Genomic DNA, 20,265 nt, shown 5'->3' with positions numbered 1-20,265 from the left:
ACTTACGTTTATTCCCTCTATAACAAATGAATGCCACCTATACCTCTATTGTGAAACTTACGTTTATTCCATCTATAACAAATGAATGCCACCTATACCACTATTGTGAAACTTACGTTTATTCCCTCTATTACAAATAAATGCCACCTATACCTCTATTGTGAAACTTACGTTTATTCCCTCTATAACAAATAAATGCCACCTATACCACTATTGTGAAACTTACGTTTATTCCCTCTATAACAAATAAATGCCACCTATACCTCTATTGTGAAACTTACGTTTATTCCCTCTATTACAAATGAATGCCACCTATACCTCTATTGTGAAACTTACGTTTATTCCATCTATAACAAATAAATGCCACCAATACCACTATTGTGAAACTTACGTTTATTCCCTCTATTACAAATAAATGCCACCTATACCACTATTGTGAAACTTACGTTTATTCCATCTATAACAAATGAATGCCACCTATACCACTATTGTGAGACTTACGTTTATTCCCTCTATAACAAATGAATGCCACCTATACCACTATTGTGAAACTTACGTTTATTCCCTCCATAACAAATAAATGCCACCAATACCACTATTGTGAAACGACTGTAACACGAAAATGTAACCAATGACACGTCTGTAACATGTAAATGTACCCCATGATACGACTGTAACATGTAAATGTACCCCATGAAACGACTGTAACATGTAAATGTAACCCTTGACACGACTGTATCATGAACATGTACCCCATGACACGACTGTAACATGTAAATGTACCCCATGACACGACTGTAACATGTAAATGTAACCCAATCATATCTGTGGAATGTCAGTGGATAAAACTGACCCGTTCTTTAAGCATTTGCCTCTTGACTTTGATGTTTTGTTGCGACGCTGATGTGTCGAATCCATATGATATGTATATACCTATGCTCTCTATGGCACAAAATTACAAAACAAATCTCCACACTCAATATCCTCTCTCTGAAAAATCTCCCTCCTTTTTCATTGTGTCAGAGACCACCCGAGCTGAGCTTAGTTAATAAAACCAGATACCTAGAAATAGTGGTCCTTGCTTCACGAATAACGTATGTCAAGGACTGGATAGTTCAAAGGGAAACTTCACCATAAAACTCGCTGCACAAAAGGATGTATCTTTGTAAGCCGGACGTCAAAGCCAGGCTGTATATCGCTTGTCTGAGGTTGTTTGTGGAGCATGTTCTGCATTGTTCATCACTATAAAACACCATTACTTATAAAACGATGCTGCTTGGAGCACAATGTTAATCAAATATGTCTTCTAAACACGCCAATGGGTTGGATCAAGATCAGTGAACCGGACTATTGACTTGTAACATAAACTAAGTACATGGCCAACGAACTGTAATGATTCTGATGAAATTTCAAAGATGAAGCGAAAATTCAAATTCATGGTTAAGTGCAATAAATCAGTTTTGACACAGAAAGCGCAAACTTAATGCAATAAAATTGCGAGTGTTTATGTCGGTGTGATGTTTAAAGGTTTATGGGGCTACACAAATTATTGTGTTATTTATTGGAGAAAATTGAAGATTATACAATGGTTTTTGGTTATTAAGGTGAAAGATCACGTTTGTCTTTTCATGTTCAACGTATTACTTAACAAAGTAAAATGTAAAATGTAAAGGGGGAGGTGGGAATGGTTGTCAGGGTCGATGTGTGTGGCGGGAGAAGGAATGTTGAAACATGCTCACCCTGTCCCCTGGCATTTGTTCTTACATGTTAAGCTGGCACTGAAATGATAGAACTGACATACCTAATGTTTAAAGCTGCGTAAAACCCAACTCACCCCCTCTCTTTTTCCTTTTTCTCACCCTTCATTCTCTCTTTCCCCTTCCCTTTCTCCCTCTGCTTCTCTCTCTCTCTCTCTCTCTCTCTCTCGCTCTCTCTCTCTGTGAGCAATATTGAACCCTATATAACTGCGTCAACCTCGATTATGCCAGTTTTATGAGCAGAATTGTGTCCCATTCAACGAATCCTGACACATCCAAGGGACGTAACTCTGCACCGAAAATTGCGTCGTCATGGGCCACTGGGCCATCCGTTCCTGACACATCGTATACAGACGCGGTAACGGCACACAACAGGCTGGCGACTGTAGACGATGGTGAGAGGGGCAATGGAAAATTATCAATGACATTTACGTCAAAAGAGAATTTAAAACCAGTCACAAATTGAATAATGTTTTAGACATATGTGTGAGTGAGTGAGTTTGATTTTACGCCGCTTTTAGCAATATTCCAGCAATATCACGGCGGGGGACACCAGAAATTGGCTTCACACATTGTACCCATGTCGGAAATCGAACCCGGGTTTTCAGCGTGACGAGCGAACGCTTTAACCACCAGGCTATCCGACCGCCCTTAGACATATGTGAAGTGAGTGAGTGAATATGGCTCGACACCGCTTTCGGGAATATTAAGACAACATTAAAGCGGACACGCCAGGGCAGGGTTTCACAACGCCAAAGTTGAGAATCAAACCTGGGCTTTTGGCGCGATGACTGAACACTTTAATCGCACACCTACTCCACCTACTTTCACAAGGTACTGATGACCTATACTGCTTCGGATTAACCATATTCTGTTGCAAATAAATGTACCCCATGTATATATTACATTCAAAGCTAAGTATCTATTTAAGATGCCGTAGTATCCCTTTCACAATACAAAAACCTATCCCCGACACATGGGGCCAGAAAACGTGACTATCATGATCATTATTAGGCCGTAATGGTCTTGGAATGAAACGAAAAATGTCTACACCATAAATACAGCATACATAAAGATTAGCCAAACTATTTCTCAACGGTCTCAAACAATATTACAGTCGGAACAAAACCTGTTAAGCCATCAGGATGACTTTCAAGTTGTCTCCAAATCATTTCATTCACTGTTAAACGCTACGCACTCATTTGACATGGACAATACGTATTTCGTTAGACTTTGATATCGTGTTGCGACGTCTACGGTAAGAGCAGCGTTACAATATTACCTTAAGCCCCCACGTCAGTTTGGGCGAGCCTACTAAATTAAGACATCCATTTTGAAAGCTCAAGTATGATTTATGAGGCGTGACGCTCACATAGCCTTTTATTTACAGCCGTTTTATTAAAACCCAAATTGAAAGCGAGGATATAGCTACTTTACAAACGAGGGAACGTCCATCATTGTGCCGTTTTATGGCGGACGGAGGAGGTGTGATATGTTCCAATGATGAAATCTGTGAATAACTTCCACGACCCGGTCTTTCAGCCAGGTCAGAGTGCACACCTACTTTGGACGAGGGCACGTGCTGCTCCAGTGACCACCGTATAGCTGGACAATTGTCCCCTACCGTAATTGAGCTGTCGCTACGACACTAGGTGTCGCTGTATCTTATCGCCGCCATCTTGTATTGAGAACCAATAGGCGGTCATTAACATCTACTTTACGCTTCACAGTCGCTACATCAAAGGAAAATGAAATTGAAGGGAGAGCGAGGACGAATAAAGAAATTAGTGGCAGTTAGTGGAAAGTGTTTAATGGCACTTACAGCCCAAAATACTCATAAACGCCACCATGCCGCCATTTCATTTCATTCCAGGCCGAAAATATTGACCAAGGTTTGATACATAGCAGACGGCGGCATACACCGCTACAGCTCATGCGCAATGACCTTCACCGCGGGACTAAGCCATGATCGGCAGTCCTGCTGGGGTGACGGCGTGCATATGGCGGACTGTGACGCTGCAACCTAGTCACCATTCTGTGTGAAAACCATGTGAAGACCATGGATCATTTGATTTGCTTTACATAAACTGCTACATGTGACAGAACTTCCTCTAAAGGCGAATGAGTCAAATACCATGGTAAAACTGGATTAGTAGAAGATTGAGTTCTCATCCATTTTGGATGCTGTGGCTGATTTGAACTGACACATGTTATACGTGCGTGTTGAACGACGTGAAAACGAATTCAGTGTATTGTAAGGAATCTTTTAAAGGGTTAATCGTCTGGAAACCATTCCTGGTTTTTTTTGGAATGGAGAAAAGTAGTATTGGTCATAGGTCGTGTCTACAACGAGCCATATATCAGAAAAAATGTCCATTGTGAAAATGACATACTGATCGGGAACAGATTTTGATGGGGTTTCGACTGTACTTTAAGCACATTTTAGCATGTGCTTTCATTGAAATATATAAAGGGGTCTGACATTAACATGGCGGTCATAGACACATGGGCGAGTGGGCGTTGATGTAAATTAATATATACTGAAACACAAAGAAAACGCACAATCAACTTTAATTTAAAATACAAATATATGTGTTATTGTGCTCAAGTCCTTCGCCAAACACATCAAATGAGAACCCGTACAACAGTATTGTTGTGTTTGATTATCTCATGCCTTAATACCCAGGAAAACTTATTTTGATTTTGTGGCCATTTTGCCAAATGTTACAAAAAGATCGAACATACGTTTTCAAAGTGTGGCAAAATAGAATTTTTCCTCTACAAACTACACCCAGGAGAACCTCTGAGCAAGAACAATCAAAACTTCGAGATCCGTACAGATGCTTTAATAAATACCCATAATACCACTAACAAAGGACACAAACCCATTGCAAGTGGAATTGTTTCCATACATTTTGCAGCATAAGATATGTAGCAGCTCACGATATACAATGTACTCAGACCAGAACGGCGATATGCTACTCAAAACAAGTTAAGGACCACCGATTCCTTTATTTTACTACAGTTAATCTGCTCTTAACTTCTTTTGAGTGGTATATGTAAGAAATACTGACCATAATCCTAACCGTATAACAACGATTAAACATCATCGTTGTACGTTAGGTGTAACGTTACAAATATTCTGTGCGTAAGAACGCTTCCTGTAATTGAGTTCGGATTGCAATCGTCGAAGCTGCCCTTGTCGAATCCGTAATTTACGCTTTGTGGTTCAAAGTGGGAATATATTTTCATTCCATGATCCATAATTCTGTTAGTTAATGGTGACGTTTTTAGTGGTAAATGATGTACGTAACAAGATTTCAATGTGCTTAAACAAAGACTTGCTTGTAAGATCTTAGTACGAAGATCGCTTTGTGGAGCAGTGTACTCGTCTTCAAATAGACGGGTCTAGGCCCTGTTCCACAGATCTTAGCGCTACGACTATAGTAAGCCCATGTTAAAGTATGGTTGTTACCATGATCTTAGCGCTACAATCGATCTGTGCAACGGGCCCAGATCAGAACTAGTATTACACCGGGTTATATAAGGACTTATAACGGTGTCGATCTGATTGAAATGGTGAGGTATTTAAGCGTCCTGCAACACGACTGAACCTAGGTTGTCAATGCAAAGCGAAATTTCGACGTCAACAAACAAAATACATATGACACAACAATAAAAAATATGACGACTAAAAACGAAAGGATAACTCACACATAATCATCTGACATAGTTTAATCTGGTTAATCTAATCTAGGTTAGATCGAAAGGCACACCAAGCGAGTGTAAATATTTTATAGATAAAGGTACACTTGGCTTGAGGAACGAAACGGACCTCAGAACATAGACGCATAGCATCGACGAAGACACGTTGCATAACAAAAATAGTGTTGACATAGATTGAAGTTTAATGATCTCGTGGAATTTAAATGACATGCTGTCTTCATTCCAGAGTCTTAAGGAGAATAGTGAGAACAAGATAGAGCCTGATTTATTGTCAGAACTGATACACATCATTAGGTCTAATTTGCCCACATCGCCTCAGCCTTGTGTGGAAGTGAGGGGACAAATGAGAGCACGATCCTTCATTCTGTGTGTCGAACATATCCGCCGACAGGTAGTTTATGATCGACAGTGATAACGGTGATGGATGGCGCGCGATCAGGGCGACTACGGACGCCCGTGGCACGTGCTCCCTTCACGGAGTCTCAACACCGATGCTAGGGACGATACCCGTGATTTATACTGCCCGCCGTGGACATCAGTGGTCATCACTGGACATCGAGCGGCCATAAAATGATTCAAATTGTCTGGGTTGCTTTTTTGATGTTTCAGATTTCAAAAGAAGTTGACAAATGAGTGAGTTCCCCGCCAATGATTACAAATAACTGATGTGTCTAAATTATCTGATGGGTGCTGGGGGTCCTATTAAAACTATTAAATGCATACAATGAGTTGGACCTGAACAGGATGCACAAAAGACATGGTTACCAGTATTTTGTAGTTTTCAGCAAAAAACACAAAAGAATAAGCATTGTTCAGAAAGCTTATCTTACAGGAACAACGGATACACTGACATAAACCCACTCATCGGGGTAATGTGAGTGAGTGAGTTGGGTTTAACACCGCTTTGATCAGTATTCCAGTTATATCAGGTGTGTAGGCTTGATGTTGGAGGAAAGCCCGAAATGATGCAGGTCTTAGGCGTTTTCTACTTTGGTGAAACCCACGAGAGCGGGTATGGTGCTGTCCAACCTAGAAACATAATTAGGGCGAACCTTGATTCTAACCCACGATCATAGGTGGGGTGCCCAAGGGACTCAACTCTGCACAGCGAATGATCGAGGTGAAGTATATACGTGACGTAAAATCGACATGCAAAATCAGTTCGTTAGAAGCGCTCGTTATACATCAAACGCCAGCCAGCCAATCTGTGGCAAACAATACATCGTACAAACATGACTTAGCGGAGTTGAGGATTATGACGTACAAGGTTTTGACTTGCTGTGGACAACGTCTCCGTGCCAGATGACGTGTTCGATGACGTCATTACAACCAAACTGGTAGATCAAATGTTCCCACCTGAGAAAATACAAAAAAACCATCGGAATCACATATTTAATTATTTTTAAACCATGACGTCACAATAAAATGACATAACTTATCTCTCTGACACTGTTCAAAGCTGGTTAACAGTACTTCTAACGTTAAATATTCAAGCGAAAAAAAATCTTTCGGCTACAACTTATTGTTATATAAGACAATCATGTCCATTTGTTTTCTGGAAAAAATCATAAACTTCCCAGCCCCTCCATTGTTGCTCCCCAAAGAGTAGAGCTAAAATAAGAATGTCAGCGTATCCCGTCCGTGTGGCTCTTGCTCGTGCTATCAACCACCGTATTGCCTTGACAAGACTGGAGGTTTTCAAGTCGCTGTGATATCTCTGGAGTATTGCTGACTGCTATGGTAAGCATCATTCATCACATCACACTGTACCTGTGTGCATCCAAGACGAGGAGATTGGCGACTTTCCCCACTTCTATAGAACCGTGGCTGGACGACTTGCCCAGAGCAGCTGCCGCGTTGATAGTACCAGCACATAGCACTTCCGGCATGGACATGCGCAGATTGACACAGGCAAGATGCATCACCATCGGCTGCAAGAAACGATCGAGAAGACCTGCAATTACCACTGCAACAACCATGTAGGTTATATTCACATTAAAATCCAATCCAGCGGTTGGTAGCTCAGTCGTTACTACGTCGCTCATCGCGAACACTTAAGTTCGAATCCCTCTATAGCTACCACATCTAAGATGTTCCACATCTGTTTGAGACGACCTGAGAAAAAAATGAAACTTCGATCTGGGCATTTTTTGCACCATCAGAACGAAGAATAAAAAATATTAATGGTAGACGTACATTAAAATGAGCTCTCTAGATCGACAAGATATAAAATGCTGCACCAAAATGATGACATTGTTTGTATTCTTCAACCCTATCATCGAATAGTTGTAGTTGCTCTAAATACAGTCAAAGTGGCTCACATAGAGAGTGTTTCCTTAGCGCTTATATCCCTACCATTGATAAGCAATATGCATTCGGGTTGAAATCCGATCCCAGGGCCACGGCCACGCCTTCTGTGATCATCTGACGGACGGGAGGGGGGGATAACCGAAGTATATAGGCCGTCGTAGGCAGAATAACTGCTACAGTGCCGCTCCTTGACATGGCGCCGATGCCGTCACGTGACACCTCTTCAAGATGGCTGATGGCAAGAGCACCGATATCAGCGCCCATCTGCAATGTAGGTCTTCAACATGATAGGTTTACATTACAAGTTTGGAATCAGATGATATTTAATCCCCACGATGACAGATTTAAAGGTTTTCTGTTACATCATTGTGGTGGAATTGAGGTAAAGGGAGAGAATGTTTTAACCTGTTTTCCGTGTAGGTGCAGGAAAAGACAGTGGCAAATTTTGATGACTTGCAGGCGTGCACACTACATACATCTTCCCGGGGCAAGGGAATTAACTAACTATTAAAGTCCAGTTTCGACCCATGCCAAACAAGGTTGGAATGATAGTCAATTCAAAATCGCGTAACGAAATCGGCATCCGGCAGTGAAGACTTCGGGCGAATGCAGGATTTGCAAAGCATATGTACCGACAACTTAATGTCAACATACATTTTCCAAAACTTATCATGTTTTTGTGATCAAGCTACTCACATGATTTCCCGAAGTAAGACTTGTTTTATTACAATATAGATCTTGATTATCGATCATATCATCTTCACTGACATATTGTTTGAGTGAGTGAGTGAGTGAGTGAGTGAGTTGGGTTTAACGCCGCTTTTAATAGTATTCCAGTTATATGCGGCGTGTCAGCTTAATGGTGCAGGTCTCAGACGTTTACCACTTCGGTGAAACCCACGAGCACGGGTATGGTGCTGACAAACCTAGAAACATAATCGGGGCGAACCGGGATTCGAACCCACAATCATAGGTTTCTGGCGTGCCCAAGGGACGCAACTCTGCACAGCGAATCGCGGCGCCTTAGACGACTGGGCCACCCGTGCCCCCTACATATTGTTTGAAGTAAATACAAGTGATATGAGAGAAGGAATCTGATTGGTCAGTAGAAAGGACTTAACTCGTAATAATTACTGGTGGTCCTACGATCAAGCCCAGAAATTCCAGCCTGGTTTGGCAAGGTTGGAAACTGGACATTTTACAGTCAGTTAACTCCCTTGCTTCGGGAAGATGACTACGTGACTCTTTACATTGACCACTAGCTCATCAGCGTGTCACGTTAAGACAAACGTGACACGCTGATGAGCTAGTGGCCAATGTAAAGAGTCCAAAATGCGACAGTAACTGTACCTCGGCAGAGTTCAAGCAGTGCAACTCATCACCATGAAAGTTGACCTGTAACCCCGCTGCCTTCCCAGCCAAGAGGATGTCACGTGACTGTGTGACGTCAAACACCCCCTTCTCACAGAACACGTCGATGTTGTCCACGCGGAGCTCGCCTGACGTCATCAGTTTCTGTATAGCAGGGAGCTGCCTCTTAATGACGTCATCTGTCGCCTCTGCCGCCGTTCGACCTCTGTATATACAAATTAAGTTGATGAACTTAGATAAATAAACGAACCAAATCAGCGAGCCTGACCACCCGATCCCGTTAGTCGCTTCTTACGACAAGCACAGTCGCCTTTTACGGCAAGCATGGGTTGCTGAAGACCCACTTCACTGTCCCTTTATAAAAAAATTCCCAAAAGCTATTTACAGTATTGCTGCCGGATGCTTAATACTTTCCCCCATTATATCATTGAGATCAATCTTGGTTTGGGAGGGACTATATATACATGTTAGCAAATGACACCTGGCGAGACGATTGACCAACAAAGGCGAAAAACCATTGCAACAGTGCCTGATTACACAATAATTCTATAATTCAGTCACTTGTCAACCAAGGAGTTGTCGAATTATTACAACTCGTTCCTTGGGAATACCCTCTGCTTTTACTAAGAACATCATCTGCCTTTACTTTAGAATATCGTCTGCTTATTATTTAGAATATCGTCTGCATCTTTTTAGAATATGGTCTGATTTTACTTTAGAACATCGCCTGCTTTTATTTTAGTTCGTCTGCTTTTACTTAAGAATGTCGTCTGCTTTTACTTCAGAATATCATCTGCCTTTACTTTGGAATGTCGTCTGCTCTTTCTTTGATACATCACATCCTTTTACAATGGGACTATGCATTGTCTTACTTCGGGACAGCATGAGCGCCACAGTATGTGCTGGAAACGTCAATACTGACGCTCTGTCTCCCCTTGTCTATCACTCTCAGCATCTTCAGTTCGCTGTCCGTGTCTAAACCATATCCACTTTTACATTCAACCAGCGTGGTACCAAACCGGACCATTGCCCGGAGCCGACCGCAGAATGATTGCAGCAGCTCCTCCTCCGTCGCCTGCCTGGTGTGGTCGACGGTGAAGTGTATGCCCCCGCCGGCGTTGTGCACCTCCATGTACGATGCCCCGGCCAACTGTACACACACAAAATCTAGTACAAGTATGACATGTATTTTAAAAGGTTTTTTTTAGGCAGGGTAACAACAAGTACCATCTTTTAACGTCTTTTGGTGTGACGCAGCCGGGGATCGAACCCCGGACCTTCCAGTCTCCGGGCGCACGCTCTACCACTAGACCACGAAGGCGGTCCAGACACTTTAAGAGATGTGCTTGCAAATTACATATATATTCTATATACGACACCAAAGGCTATTTAAAACATATTAAATCTGATTTTCATGTCTTCGTTTTAAAAAAGAGGCGACTTGTTGGATCCGGTGGTAAGCCTCCGTGACTCGACTGATTGCGTAGCATCGTACCCCGACGGCGTGGAGCGTTGCTGGCCCAGACTCCATTATTTACAGGCATCCTTCATACAGTTGGAACACTACTGGGTGGGCGTTAGAAAACATACAAAGTTCAAAAAGCAATGACCTGTAGCACACAGTGACGGATTTGCCCATGCCGTCGGGGTACGATTACACACTATATCAGCCAGACCAAGGGCGGTGTGGAGGTTGACGCAGCATTTTACAGTATCTCAGTCTGTCGTTATTGTCGGAGGAATATTAGGACATATTTGTGATAATCAGATTTTCCCGGCCGCCTCACCAACAAGCACCACGTGGTTTTATTGCCACGAAGTATCTACAGACGAAGGAAATTGCTATTTTGTGTTTTCTTGTTAGTAAACGTGATGCAAATATGAAAAACACACAGGCGTGGCAACAAACAACCAGCTGGTGGCTATAACGAATTCAGGTGACAGGTGAAAGTGACACGTTACCGATCAGCGATTGACATCGAAATACGTGACGAGAATAGACCTGTGAATCACACCAGTCGACAGTTCCGATACACATGAACAATTGGTTTACAAAATGGTATAAAAATGCCTCCCTCCTCACATATTTTCAGAAAAAAATAGACGAAAATCCAAAAAACACATTTATCGTGCCCTAACCAACAATCACGCAATCACGTTTTTACAAGTATTGCAGTCGGTTTAAAACATTGGTTCGAAACACAGAGGGTGATTTTGCTTCTAAATCCACAAGGCACCGGTAAAAAATACAACTATATTTGTGCATTTCATCCTCCGACGGAAGTTGATGGGACGAACAGGCTTTTAACTATTTGGAATAAAAAAAAGAGTTCCATCAAATTCTAGATTTGGGGTAACAATTGTTATGCTTTTAATTATTTAGCTGAGTAAATCTCTCTTCAATGAAACCTCGTTAATGCGGTCGGGTAGCCTAGTGGTTAAAGCGTTCGCTCGTCACGCCGAAGACCCGGGTTCGATTCCCGACATGGGTACAATGTGTGAAGCCCATTTCTGGTGTCCCCCGCCGTGATATTGCTGGAATATTGCTAAAAGCGGCGTAAAACCAAACCCACTCACTAATGCGGACTGTAGCGTTGCCATGAAATCGTCCGGATTAGCGAGTCATGGGTACTGAGTATAGACGCTGTCAACTGAATACGTCCTGTCTCATGGGGTCGGGATGAACGGGGTTTCGGTGTAAACGAGACTTGTGTATGAACTATGAATTGCACTCCTCGCAGTCTCACCCATCACGCAGACATATGTAGTGATACCTTCATAGCAAACTCGTGCACCCGGTCCCCGGCCCACACCGGGTGGGTGTGTGCGTCCACTAACCCTGGAACAAAGAGGGCATGGACATTAAATACACCAAAGCCGTAGTACAACGTAATAAGCCGAGATAGTACCTCGCTTAAACAAGATAATATTTCGGAATTCAATGTTGTTTAAACAACAAAGTAATACTTTTTGTTTTCTAAATTGGGTATGTGTATGCATTAAATACGTGTTTTCAGTTTTTGTAAAAAATATCATAAATAGTTATTATCGCACCTTAATTAAATACATTGTGTTCTACAATGTTGAAAGAAATAGATGTGAGTTCCTTGTCACAGGCTCCTTGTCCCCTAAACTATACCTAACTCACACTCATTCACTCACTCACTCTCAGCGTAAAAACCAACTCACTCACTCACTCACTCTAACCAAAACACAACGCATTGTATGTGACGTGTCACCTGGCATCACGCATCTCCCGCTTGCGTTGATGACGGTGGTGAAATCAGCGTCCCTGTACTTGTCTAATATCTCGCTGTCCGGACCAATGTCGCTGATTTTACCATCACTGAAAACAGTACGAGATGATGGGGGATACTCTGCAAGTCTCAGGTGTAAAGTTATTGTGGCTATAGCATCAACACTAATTGTGACAACATGATCATGTCAAATAATAATAATAATAATCATCATCATCTTTATCCTCCTTATCTTTATCTAAACACAATAAACATGATAAAACTGACGATAACTTATAGGTGTGGTGAAATGGTGTTTAACGTCGCTTCAAAGATTAATACCCCGGATGATCTTCCACTCTCCGGGTGGACGCCTTACCACTAGACCACGGAGGCGGTCGACGATAACTTATACGAATTTTGGTCTGTTGTTTAACGCCGCACTCAGTAATATTCCAGCTATATGACGGCGGTCTGTAAATAATCGAGCCTGGACCAGACAATCCAGTGATCAATATCATGAGCATCGATCCACGCAATTGGGATCAATGACATGCATCAACCACGTCAGCGGGCCTGACGACAAGCATAGTCGCCTTTTACAACAAACATGGGTTGCTGAAGACCTATTCTACCCCGGATCTTCACGGGTCATAATATATAGCCTCGTCAGAAATGAGGTACAAATGGTGGACATGGGTTAGCCAGGGATATGTAAGTTTGGACAATATATAGTGACAGCCGTGTCCACCATCACAAACGTTACAGATTCGCCCTTGGGTTGGGGTGTTGTTCCCTCTTCCTGTTTCACACGGTGGGCGGTGACATGATGTTAACAAAAACACAGGTGGGATTACAAGCCCTGAGGGCAAACACTATAGATAGTACCCTTGTTTTACATCCGATTTCAAATGACGATAAGCAATGCATTTGCAAGAAATTCAATTTTCCGTATAATTATCAAGAAGTGTACTTAAAACAGATTATTTTAACCAGGTAGGTGATACAAGATATGTGAAACCAAACATATAGCTGAATCCAGTATAATCTAGTATGTTACGTACAAACGAAGCCTTCAATAAGTTCTGCCATGATCTGACAGAGCTACAGATAAGCAGCGTATTTGCGTAAAATACCCCACAAAAATCTTCAAAACCCAATTTTTTTCAATTAACTTGCGTACAGAATCGCATGCAAAATCTCAAATGTATAAAAACGGCTCGCGTAAACACCCACATGAAGCTGTTTCAAAGGAGCTAATTTCCTAAACAGAATTACGTGCTAATTTACTTTCAAGTCAAGTCTATATATTTAGAACAGTTATATACATCTAAAACATTATTTCATTCTTTTTAAATCTTAAAATATTCACTAATTCTGGAAAAAACCAAGAGCGTGAGGAATAGATGAGTGCAAAGATTTTGGTTACCAAATGAAAAATGCAATAATCCAATTAAAATAGAAACCCTAGAGTAAAAACTAAACTGTAAACATCATGGATCACACAATATAGGACATTTACGTTATACATTTGTCAGATACAAATTTGGCCCAAAACCAACTATGCTTGTTATAACACCCATGCCCCCTGGGAAGGTACGTAAGTCCAGTATCATTCAAGGTATCATTTCCTTTCTCTGTGCTTTTAATCGTAGTATTTTTGTTGATTTTAACTCTTTGGCTAATCTGTCTGATAATCGCCAGTGGCCAGAGGGATGGTGTAAATCCTGCTGGGGTACCATGTAGGTAGCAGAAGTACCGTAAGTCCCCATGGTCCCTAGTATGGTGGCCTAACTTTGGTTGCTGGCGATCTACAGCCCGTTTTTATATTGTATCGTTTGTATTGTATCTGATTATTTTATTGCTCTAAAACTAGTTTTAAAATAATAATCTGTGAAATATTGCTGGTTGTTGTACTGTCCTTCGATGACAGCTTTTAATATATAATATAAATGCCTAACTTGTTCAACCTAGTTCACATCGCTATATGGCTGAAATATTGCCGATGCGATGTAAAATTTAACTCACTCACTCTCACTATAATATCAATGTCTAGCCTGCTGCTGCCAAGATCCTCCGATAACATATAAAATAGAGTTCTCTTCGTACAGGTTAGAATTGTCTAAGGAATTGTTAAAGAATTTATTCAACTGTTTTATTTTGTCACCCTCAGATTTCCCATCCAATAAATACCAACTGGTCAAACTAAACCATCAGATAAAGGTTACATTTAATACATACATTATATAGATGTACGTTATGTAGTACATAGCTTGGATTCGTGATTACAAAACATTCTTTGATGGGTATTGAAAAGAAGTTACATTCATCGAAAGTAAATTCCATGGTATTTATAATCATCAACATATTCAAGTCAAATGCCATTCAAAGTTTGGTACCTCCACAAATAAATCATTCTGTCTTTTCAAAATTAATAGATAATTTCCATTCTTTACAATACGCTACAATTCCATTGAGGGAGCGACTGACGATGTATCGTGAAATTTCAAATGTATCGTCTGCATGCAAAAATACATAAATAGTAATGGACACATCGATCACAATCCCCACTGACTCAGACACCCAGTGTCGAGTTTATACCGACGGTACTGATAACCGCCAAAATAGTATAAGGGAGGTAACTCTACGTTACTACCTCGACGTTAATCGGATATTTTATGACCGTTTCACTGTGCACACTGTGCAGCATCAGGTGTAGTACCCGGAAGCATGAAATCCGAAATACCGTAATTATTGGTTCTTCCTCAAATTCACCAGGCGAGCTGGTGATGGTATTGCATACTTTGCAATAAGGCTAAACCGTGAAGAGTGGACAAGAGGACAACTTACAGCCCCACCACAATGCTATGACCCTCAACATCGGATTCCAACACCGCCACGAGCTGCATGTCCGCTCCATAGAGTGCACGTGCTCCTGTGTTGGTGACCTGCACGACCTGACGAGCTGATCTGATCAGGAGTTTGTACTTCGCCATTTCTCACGCTGAACTGAAACTCGGGTATAAAATACACTGTATGTCCAAACTGAAACAGAAAACACATTGATATCACCGCTCATTCAACGCAGGTCCATGGTGAAACATGACAGCGATTTATCATTACAGATCATGAACCTCGGCCATATGCCACCGTGGACACAACTATAAGTGTTTCAATGTCGACTGTATAATTACGTGGAGGTTTCAAATCCTATTAAGCCTATTGAGTGAGATATATTTCATTGTGGAAGTCATTTGACCTACAGCATTCCTAATGCACGAGACGCGAGTATGCATACTGACTTACCGCATATCCTCGAATAAATGCCTGTATTGAATACACGACAGGTTTGACCGAGTCGCGAAAGAAAACACTTTGAATAGGCGTTGGTAAAAATCGGGGGCACGGGTGGCCCAGTCGTCTAAGGCGCCGCGATTCACTTCGGGCTTTCCTCCCACATAAAGCTGACACGCCGTGATATAACTGGAATACTGTTAAAAGCGGCGTTAAAATCCAACTCACTCACTCGTTGGTAAAAATCAGTAACGTTTATCGTTAAACTTAGATATTCCTTTAGGCAATCAATAAAGTGATATTGAAACGAAAGATGTTATCATACAAACTGCAGACCACACACGTTTTAATCAAATTACACGTCCCATCTTAATGGAAATTAATGTGATTATCGTAATTAAAAAACAGACGCTTACCTTGAATAGACGCCGGATGTGAGACGTGTTTGAAATATACACCCTAGCGTCCATTCAAGGATTTACGGTAACCTATCTGAAGTGGGCGACCGTCATCTGTGACAGTCCCATGCGCGGAAAGGGGGCAAACCACATCAACACAGATTACAGCTCGCCAGAGATTATCTGCTGTTTGGCGGACTCTACTGCGACTGTTAGCACATGTTTACATACAGTTTGATATAAAACTCCCCAAAACTGAAGTGTCGGTGGCCGAAGTAATAATATAAATGTCAATTTATATATTAAAAAAACATGTTTATGAAATAAATTCTGAAAAAGGAAATAATAATGAAAGTATTATATTATTTTTAAAAAAACCCACATGTTTATTAAATGAATTATGAAATGAATAGTCGGTCGGGGGACCTGCCCCGGATCCCGCTTATTAACTCGATGTTAAATTTCGATGTGAGCATACTTCTTGTGTGTGCGCTGTATATGGCAGTCACAGATTTTGTGTGACTGTCAACTAAACACCAGTAAACCATATAGTGTAATTAGTATCAGTATTAATATAAGCATTAGTTGTCAGTATTAGTACTAATATTAACATTTAGTTTTAGTATATAGTGAAAATAGTGTTGCTGGTATCAGTATTAATATTAGCATTAGTTGTCAGTATTAGTACTAATATTAGCATTTAGTTTTAGTATATAGTATAAATAGTGTTGCTGGTATCAGTATTAATATTAGCATTAGTTGTCAGTATTAGTACTAATATTAGCATTTAGTTTTAGTATATAGTATAAATAGTGTTGCTGGTATTAGTATTAATATTAGCATACGTAATTATTACATGTGACGTGGTATAAATATTAGCATTTAGTATTAGTTTTGTTTGTGTTTATTTTACAATTTTTTTAATTCAAATCAGTATATGTTACATAGTTTTAGAAAGAGTAACATGACATGCAATATACTTATTAGGTGTAGGTTACATACCTATACAGCTGACAGCAAATTTTATTTGGCTACAGGTGTACAACAATGTTAAAGGGGAAGTGTACACGCAAAAATCACTATCTTTCTTTTTCTAAACAAAACGCAATTTTAGAATTAGTTAGTATCTGTGTTTGAAAATATACACTCATTTTTTTCACAGTGAAAGTAGGAAGCTCACAATAGTGTGAAAATGATATGCCGTTATGAGGCCTTCGTTTTTCGAGCTAAACAGGCCTGAGTTATCCCCCTTAGATTATGACGTAAATGGTGCCAATTCAACTGGGTCCCTGTCTATTCTGAACGCAAACGATATCAAGTACAAGTTTTCGGTAAAACAACATGGCCTACGACACACTCCGGCGCAGTGGTGACTCAGCATAACACTATGCTGGCTGGCATCTGAGACGCTAGAATCACAAACCTGTACCTACACCACGTGAAGCTGCTCTAACAGAGCATGATGACGTCATAATGTTTATCAATTGGCACCAATGACGTCATATTGCAAGGGGCATAAGCCATGGTGTTTTTGTTATGGAAATAGAACACTTGGTAAATGTGAAAAATATAAATCGTTTTAATGCAAAACATATGTTAATTAATTGTGATATTTTTATATTTTTGTCTATGACACTTCTAGGTTAACACTTTTATTGTGGAAAAAGTACAAGAAAATTAGGTTCATTTCCGTGTGAACTTGCCCTTTAACACATGGTGAAAGAGCATGCTATACTTGCCATTCGTATTGGGATCATCATCAACTGAGTGTGAAGCTAAATCCTTAAGGCCCATTTGTGGAAATTGTTCATGTTCAAAATAGAAACATAATAACTAGACAATTCATTTGCCCAATTTTTCCATTTTCTTTCAAACTGTCTCATTGTAATGTTTTTGTGTGCAATTTATTTCTCTCCGAAATATATCGATTAAAATCTTCAGAAAGTTTTCAAGAGACAGTTTGTTTTTCTTAATACTTGATACATGTACATATTTTTTTTGCATTTAGTATATGTTTGCAGTATGGGATTTTAATGAAGAGGTGATCCTACTTAAAGATGTCAAGGTTATGCTTGGGTCAGACACTACCCCTACCAGCCCTATTGTTTCAGCCAATGCAAATGTTCCGGTTGAGTGGCTGACCATTTTGTCCTCCTTATGGTTGCACCCCAGTCACAACATAGTGTTGAGTGAGTTTGTTGTTGTTGTTGTTGTTTAACGCCGCGCTCGGCAATATTCCAGCTATATGACGGCGTTCTGTAAAAACTGGACCCGTGAAGATCCGGGGTAGAATAGGTCTTCAGCAACCCATGCTTGTCGTAAACTGCGGCTATGCTTGTTGTAAGACGTGACTAACGGGATCGCGGGGTCAGACTTGGTTGATGCATGTCATCGTATCCCAATCGAGTGGATCGATGCTCATGATGTCAATCACTGGATTGTCTGGTCCAGACTCGATTATTTTCAGACCGCCGTTATATAGCTGCGATGTTGCTGAGTGCGGCGTTAAACAACTAACAAACCATCCTTGTTACAACGATGACACGCAATCATTGAAGGAACACCCTTTTGACGCGCTCCCCATTGCAGCCGGTTCTTACAATCAGAACATACTGAGATATCGTATTCTGACCGGAAACCATGATTGCTGATAGTAGTCTCACGGCGCATGCTCTTGACATCGCACTCTTTGGGGAATGTTTGAATTATTCGTTATGAGTACACGAAAATAAGTCAGATACAATATTAAGAAAGTACCAAGAACCTTTGAATGGTGTAAAGCTTCATGTCTGGATAATATGAACGCCTTTCAAAAGTGTAATCATTTTAAGAATTAGACGTGTAAATGTATTTGAATGACTCACCATATTTATTTGTTTGTGCATTGTCACCAAGTTTGATATAATACAGAGTTGTTGTATGATCATGTTGGCCAAGTCCTTTGGGGTCTTAACTGACCTTAATCCAGCCGTCTACGGAATAACAATAACATTTACGAAAGACTTAAATACACTTACACATACACTGCTCCTTGGTGGGCCTGGTCAAGATCTCACAGTGTTTCTGACACCGCCGTTATCTGCCCAATGCTGTGACGTAGACATTCTCTTTGGGCTTTATAAGACAACACTTGCAGATGGCAACCATTGACAGAACCGTTGTTTAAGCACGGAGTGTCAGCGATATACTCTTCCAGTGGACATCCAAGTTAACGATGAAGCTTTCCCTGAGAATCAGGGGCCAGTGGCTAGCGCTACCCTGTAATGGCAAGGAGAAGATCTCTTGGCTTGGGGACGAGGGCCTGAAGAGGTACTACAAGACCAAGAGCAAGGTTGGCCATGCGGAGGAGACTGTGTACGAGATTCGCAAAGCAAAAGGTGGGGCTATACTGGACCCCGATGACGCTGTGAGGGACGTCCTAGACGACAACGACTTCGTCACTGTTGGTAGGTGACAACGTTAAACCTAAGCGCTGTAGATATTTTACAGTTTGCGTGATTTTCGGCTGTGATTGAAACTGGAAACGAGATGATGTGTTCCTCGAGTCTTTATTGAGTGAGTGAGTGAGTATGATTTTACGCCGCTTTTAGCAATATTCCAGCAATATCACGGCGGGGGACACCAGAAATGGGCTTCACACATTGTACCCATGTCGGGAATCGAACCCGGGTCTTCGGCGTGACGAGCGAACGCTTTAACCACTAGGCTACCCGACCGCCCCTAGTCTTTATTGATACACACATGTATGGGTGTATGGGTATCACAGTTATATCACAGCGTGTCATGTAAGAGGAAAGCCCGAAGTGGTGCAGGTCTTAGGCGCTTATCAATTTCATGAACGCCACGAGCTCGTGTATGGTGCTGACATAGCTAGAAACCTAATCAGAGCGAACAGGCATTTCAGCAATATTTCAGCAATATCACGGCGGGGGACATCAGAAGTTTTTGGAACTAGACGATCGGATGAGTCGCTTTTCAACAGCATTTCGGGTATATCTTCTCAATGTAGTGAGTGAGTGTGTTCACATTTAACGTCGCATCGGCATGATTAATGTAGAGGAAATCCGAAACAAGACAGAGTTCGTAGAGGGGTACACCACCAGGGAAACCTACAAAAATGGCTATGATGCTGACAGACCAAGGATCATAATCGGGGCGAATCTGTTATTCGAA

At 41.2% G+C, this 20,265-nt stretch overlaps 2 protein-coding genes across 5 annotated transcripts in view; one reads left to right on the top strand and one right to left on the bottom strand.

Moving 5' to 3' along the window:
• Nucleotides 1-6,500: 6,500 nt before the first annotated feature.
• LOC124136189 (probable imidazolonepropionase) lies at nt 6,501-19,239 on the bottom strand. 3 transcript variants are annotated; one of them, XM_046502046.2, is made up of 9 exons: nt 19,110-19,239; nt 15,251-15,445; nt 12,404-12,510; nt 11,939-12,003; nt 10,037-10,314; nt 9,144-9,369; nt 7,839-8,057; nt 7,254-7,414; nt 6,501-6,839 (listed from the first exon to the last, which is right to left on the bottom strand). In XM_046502046.2, exons 2-9 carry the CDS (start codon nt 15,394-15,396, stop codon nt 6,737-6,739), a joined length of 1,305 nt encoding a protein of 434 aa, XP_046358002.2. In that variant the 5' UTR covers nt 15,397-15,445; nt 19,110-19,239; the 3' UTR covers nt 6,501-6,736. The 3 variants fall into 3 exon arrangements, with proteins under 3 accessions (XP_046358002.2, XP_046358026.2, XP_046358017.2); XM_046502070.2 differs by lacking the exon at nt 19,110-19,239 and adding an exon at nt 15,664-15,707; XM_046502061.2 differs by lacking the exon at nt 19,110-19,239 and adding an exon at nt 15,595-15,664.
• LOC124136175 (histidine ammonia-lyase-like) overlaps nt 19,199-20,265 on the top strand; it is a 21,266-nt gene continuing 20,199 nt past the window's right edge. For both annotated transcript variants that reach the window (XR_007221585.1, XM_048396897.1), the window contains exon 1: nt 19,199-19,538. Coding sequence is in view for 1 of the 2 variants with exons in the window: in XM_048396897.1 (XP_048252854.1) it covers nt 19,307-19,538 (232 nt within the window). In the remaining variant the exon portion in view is untranslated. The remainder of the gene's footprint in view (nt 19,539-20,265) is intronic.

Source organism: Haliotis rufescens, unplaced genomic scaffold (assembly GCF_023055435.1).
Source record: "Haliotis rufescens isolate VD_foot unplaced genomic scaffold, xgHalRufe1.0.p SCAF_16, whole genome shotgun sequence".
NCBI lineage: Eukaryota > Metazoa > Mollusca > Gastropoda > Lepetellida > Haliotidae > Haliotis > Haliotis rufescens.
This window is presented reverse-complemented; position numbering and strand designations above follow the sequence as displayed.

Bases quoted from the DNA above. Each gene is read 5' to 3' on its own strand.
- LOC124136189 (XM_046502046.2), bottom strand. From the start codon at position 15,396: ATGGCGAAGTACAAACTCCTGATCAGATCAGCTCGTCAGGTCGTGCAG. The intron at 12,511-15,250 runs GTAAGTTGTCCT...TACTGTTTTCAG, and splicing joins CATAGCATTGTGGTGGGGCT to TGATGGTAAAATCAGCGACA. The intron at 9,370-10,036 runs GTAAGACAATGC...TTGTATATACAG, and splicing joins GGCGCTCATGCTGTCCCGAA to AGGTCGAACGGCGGCAGAGG.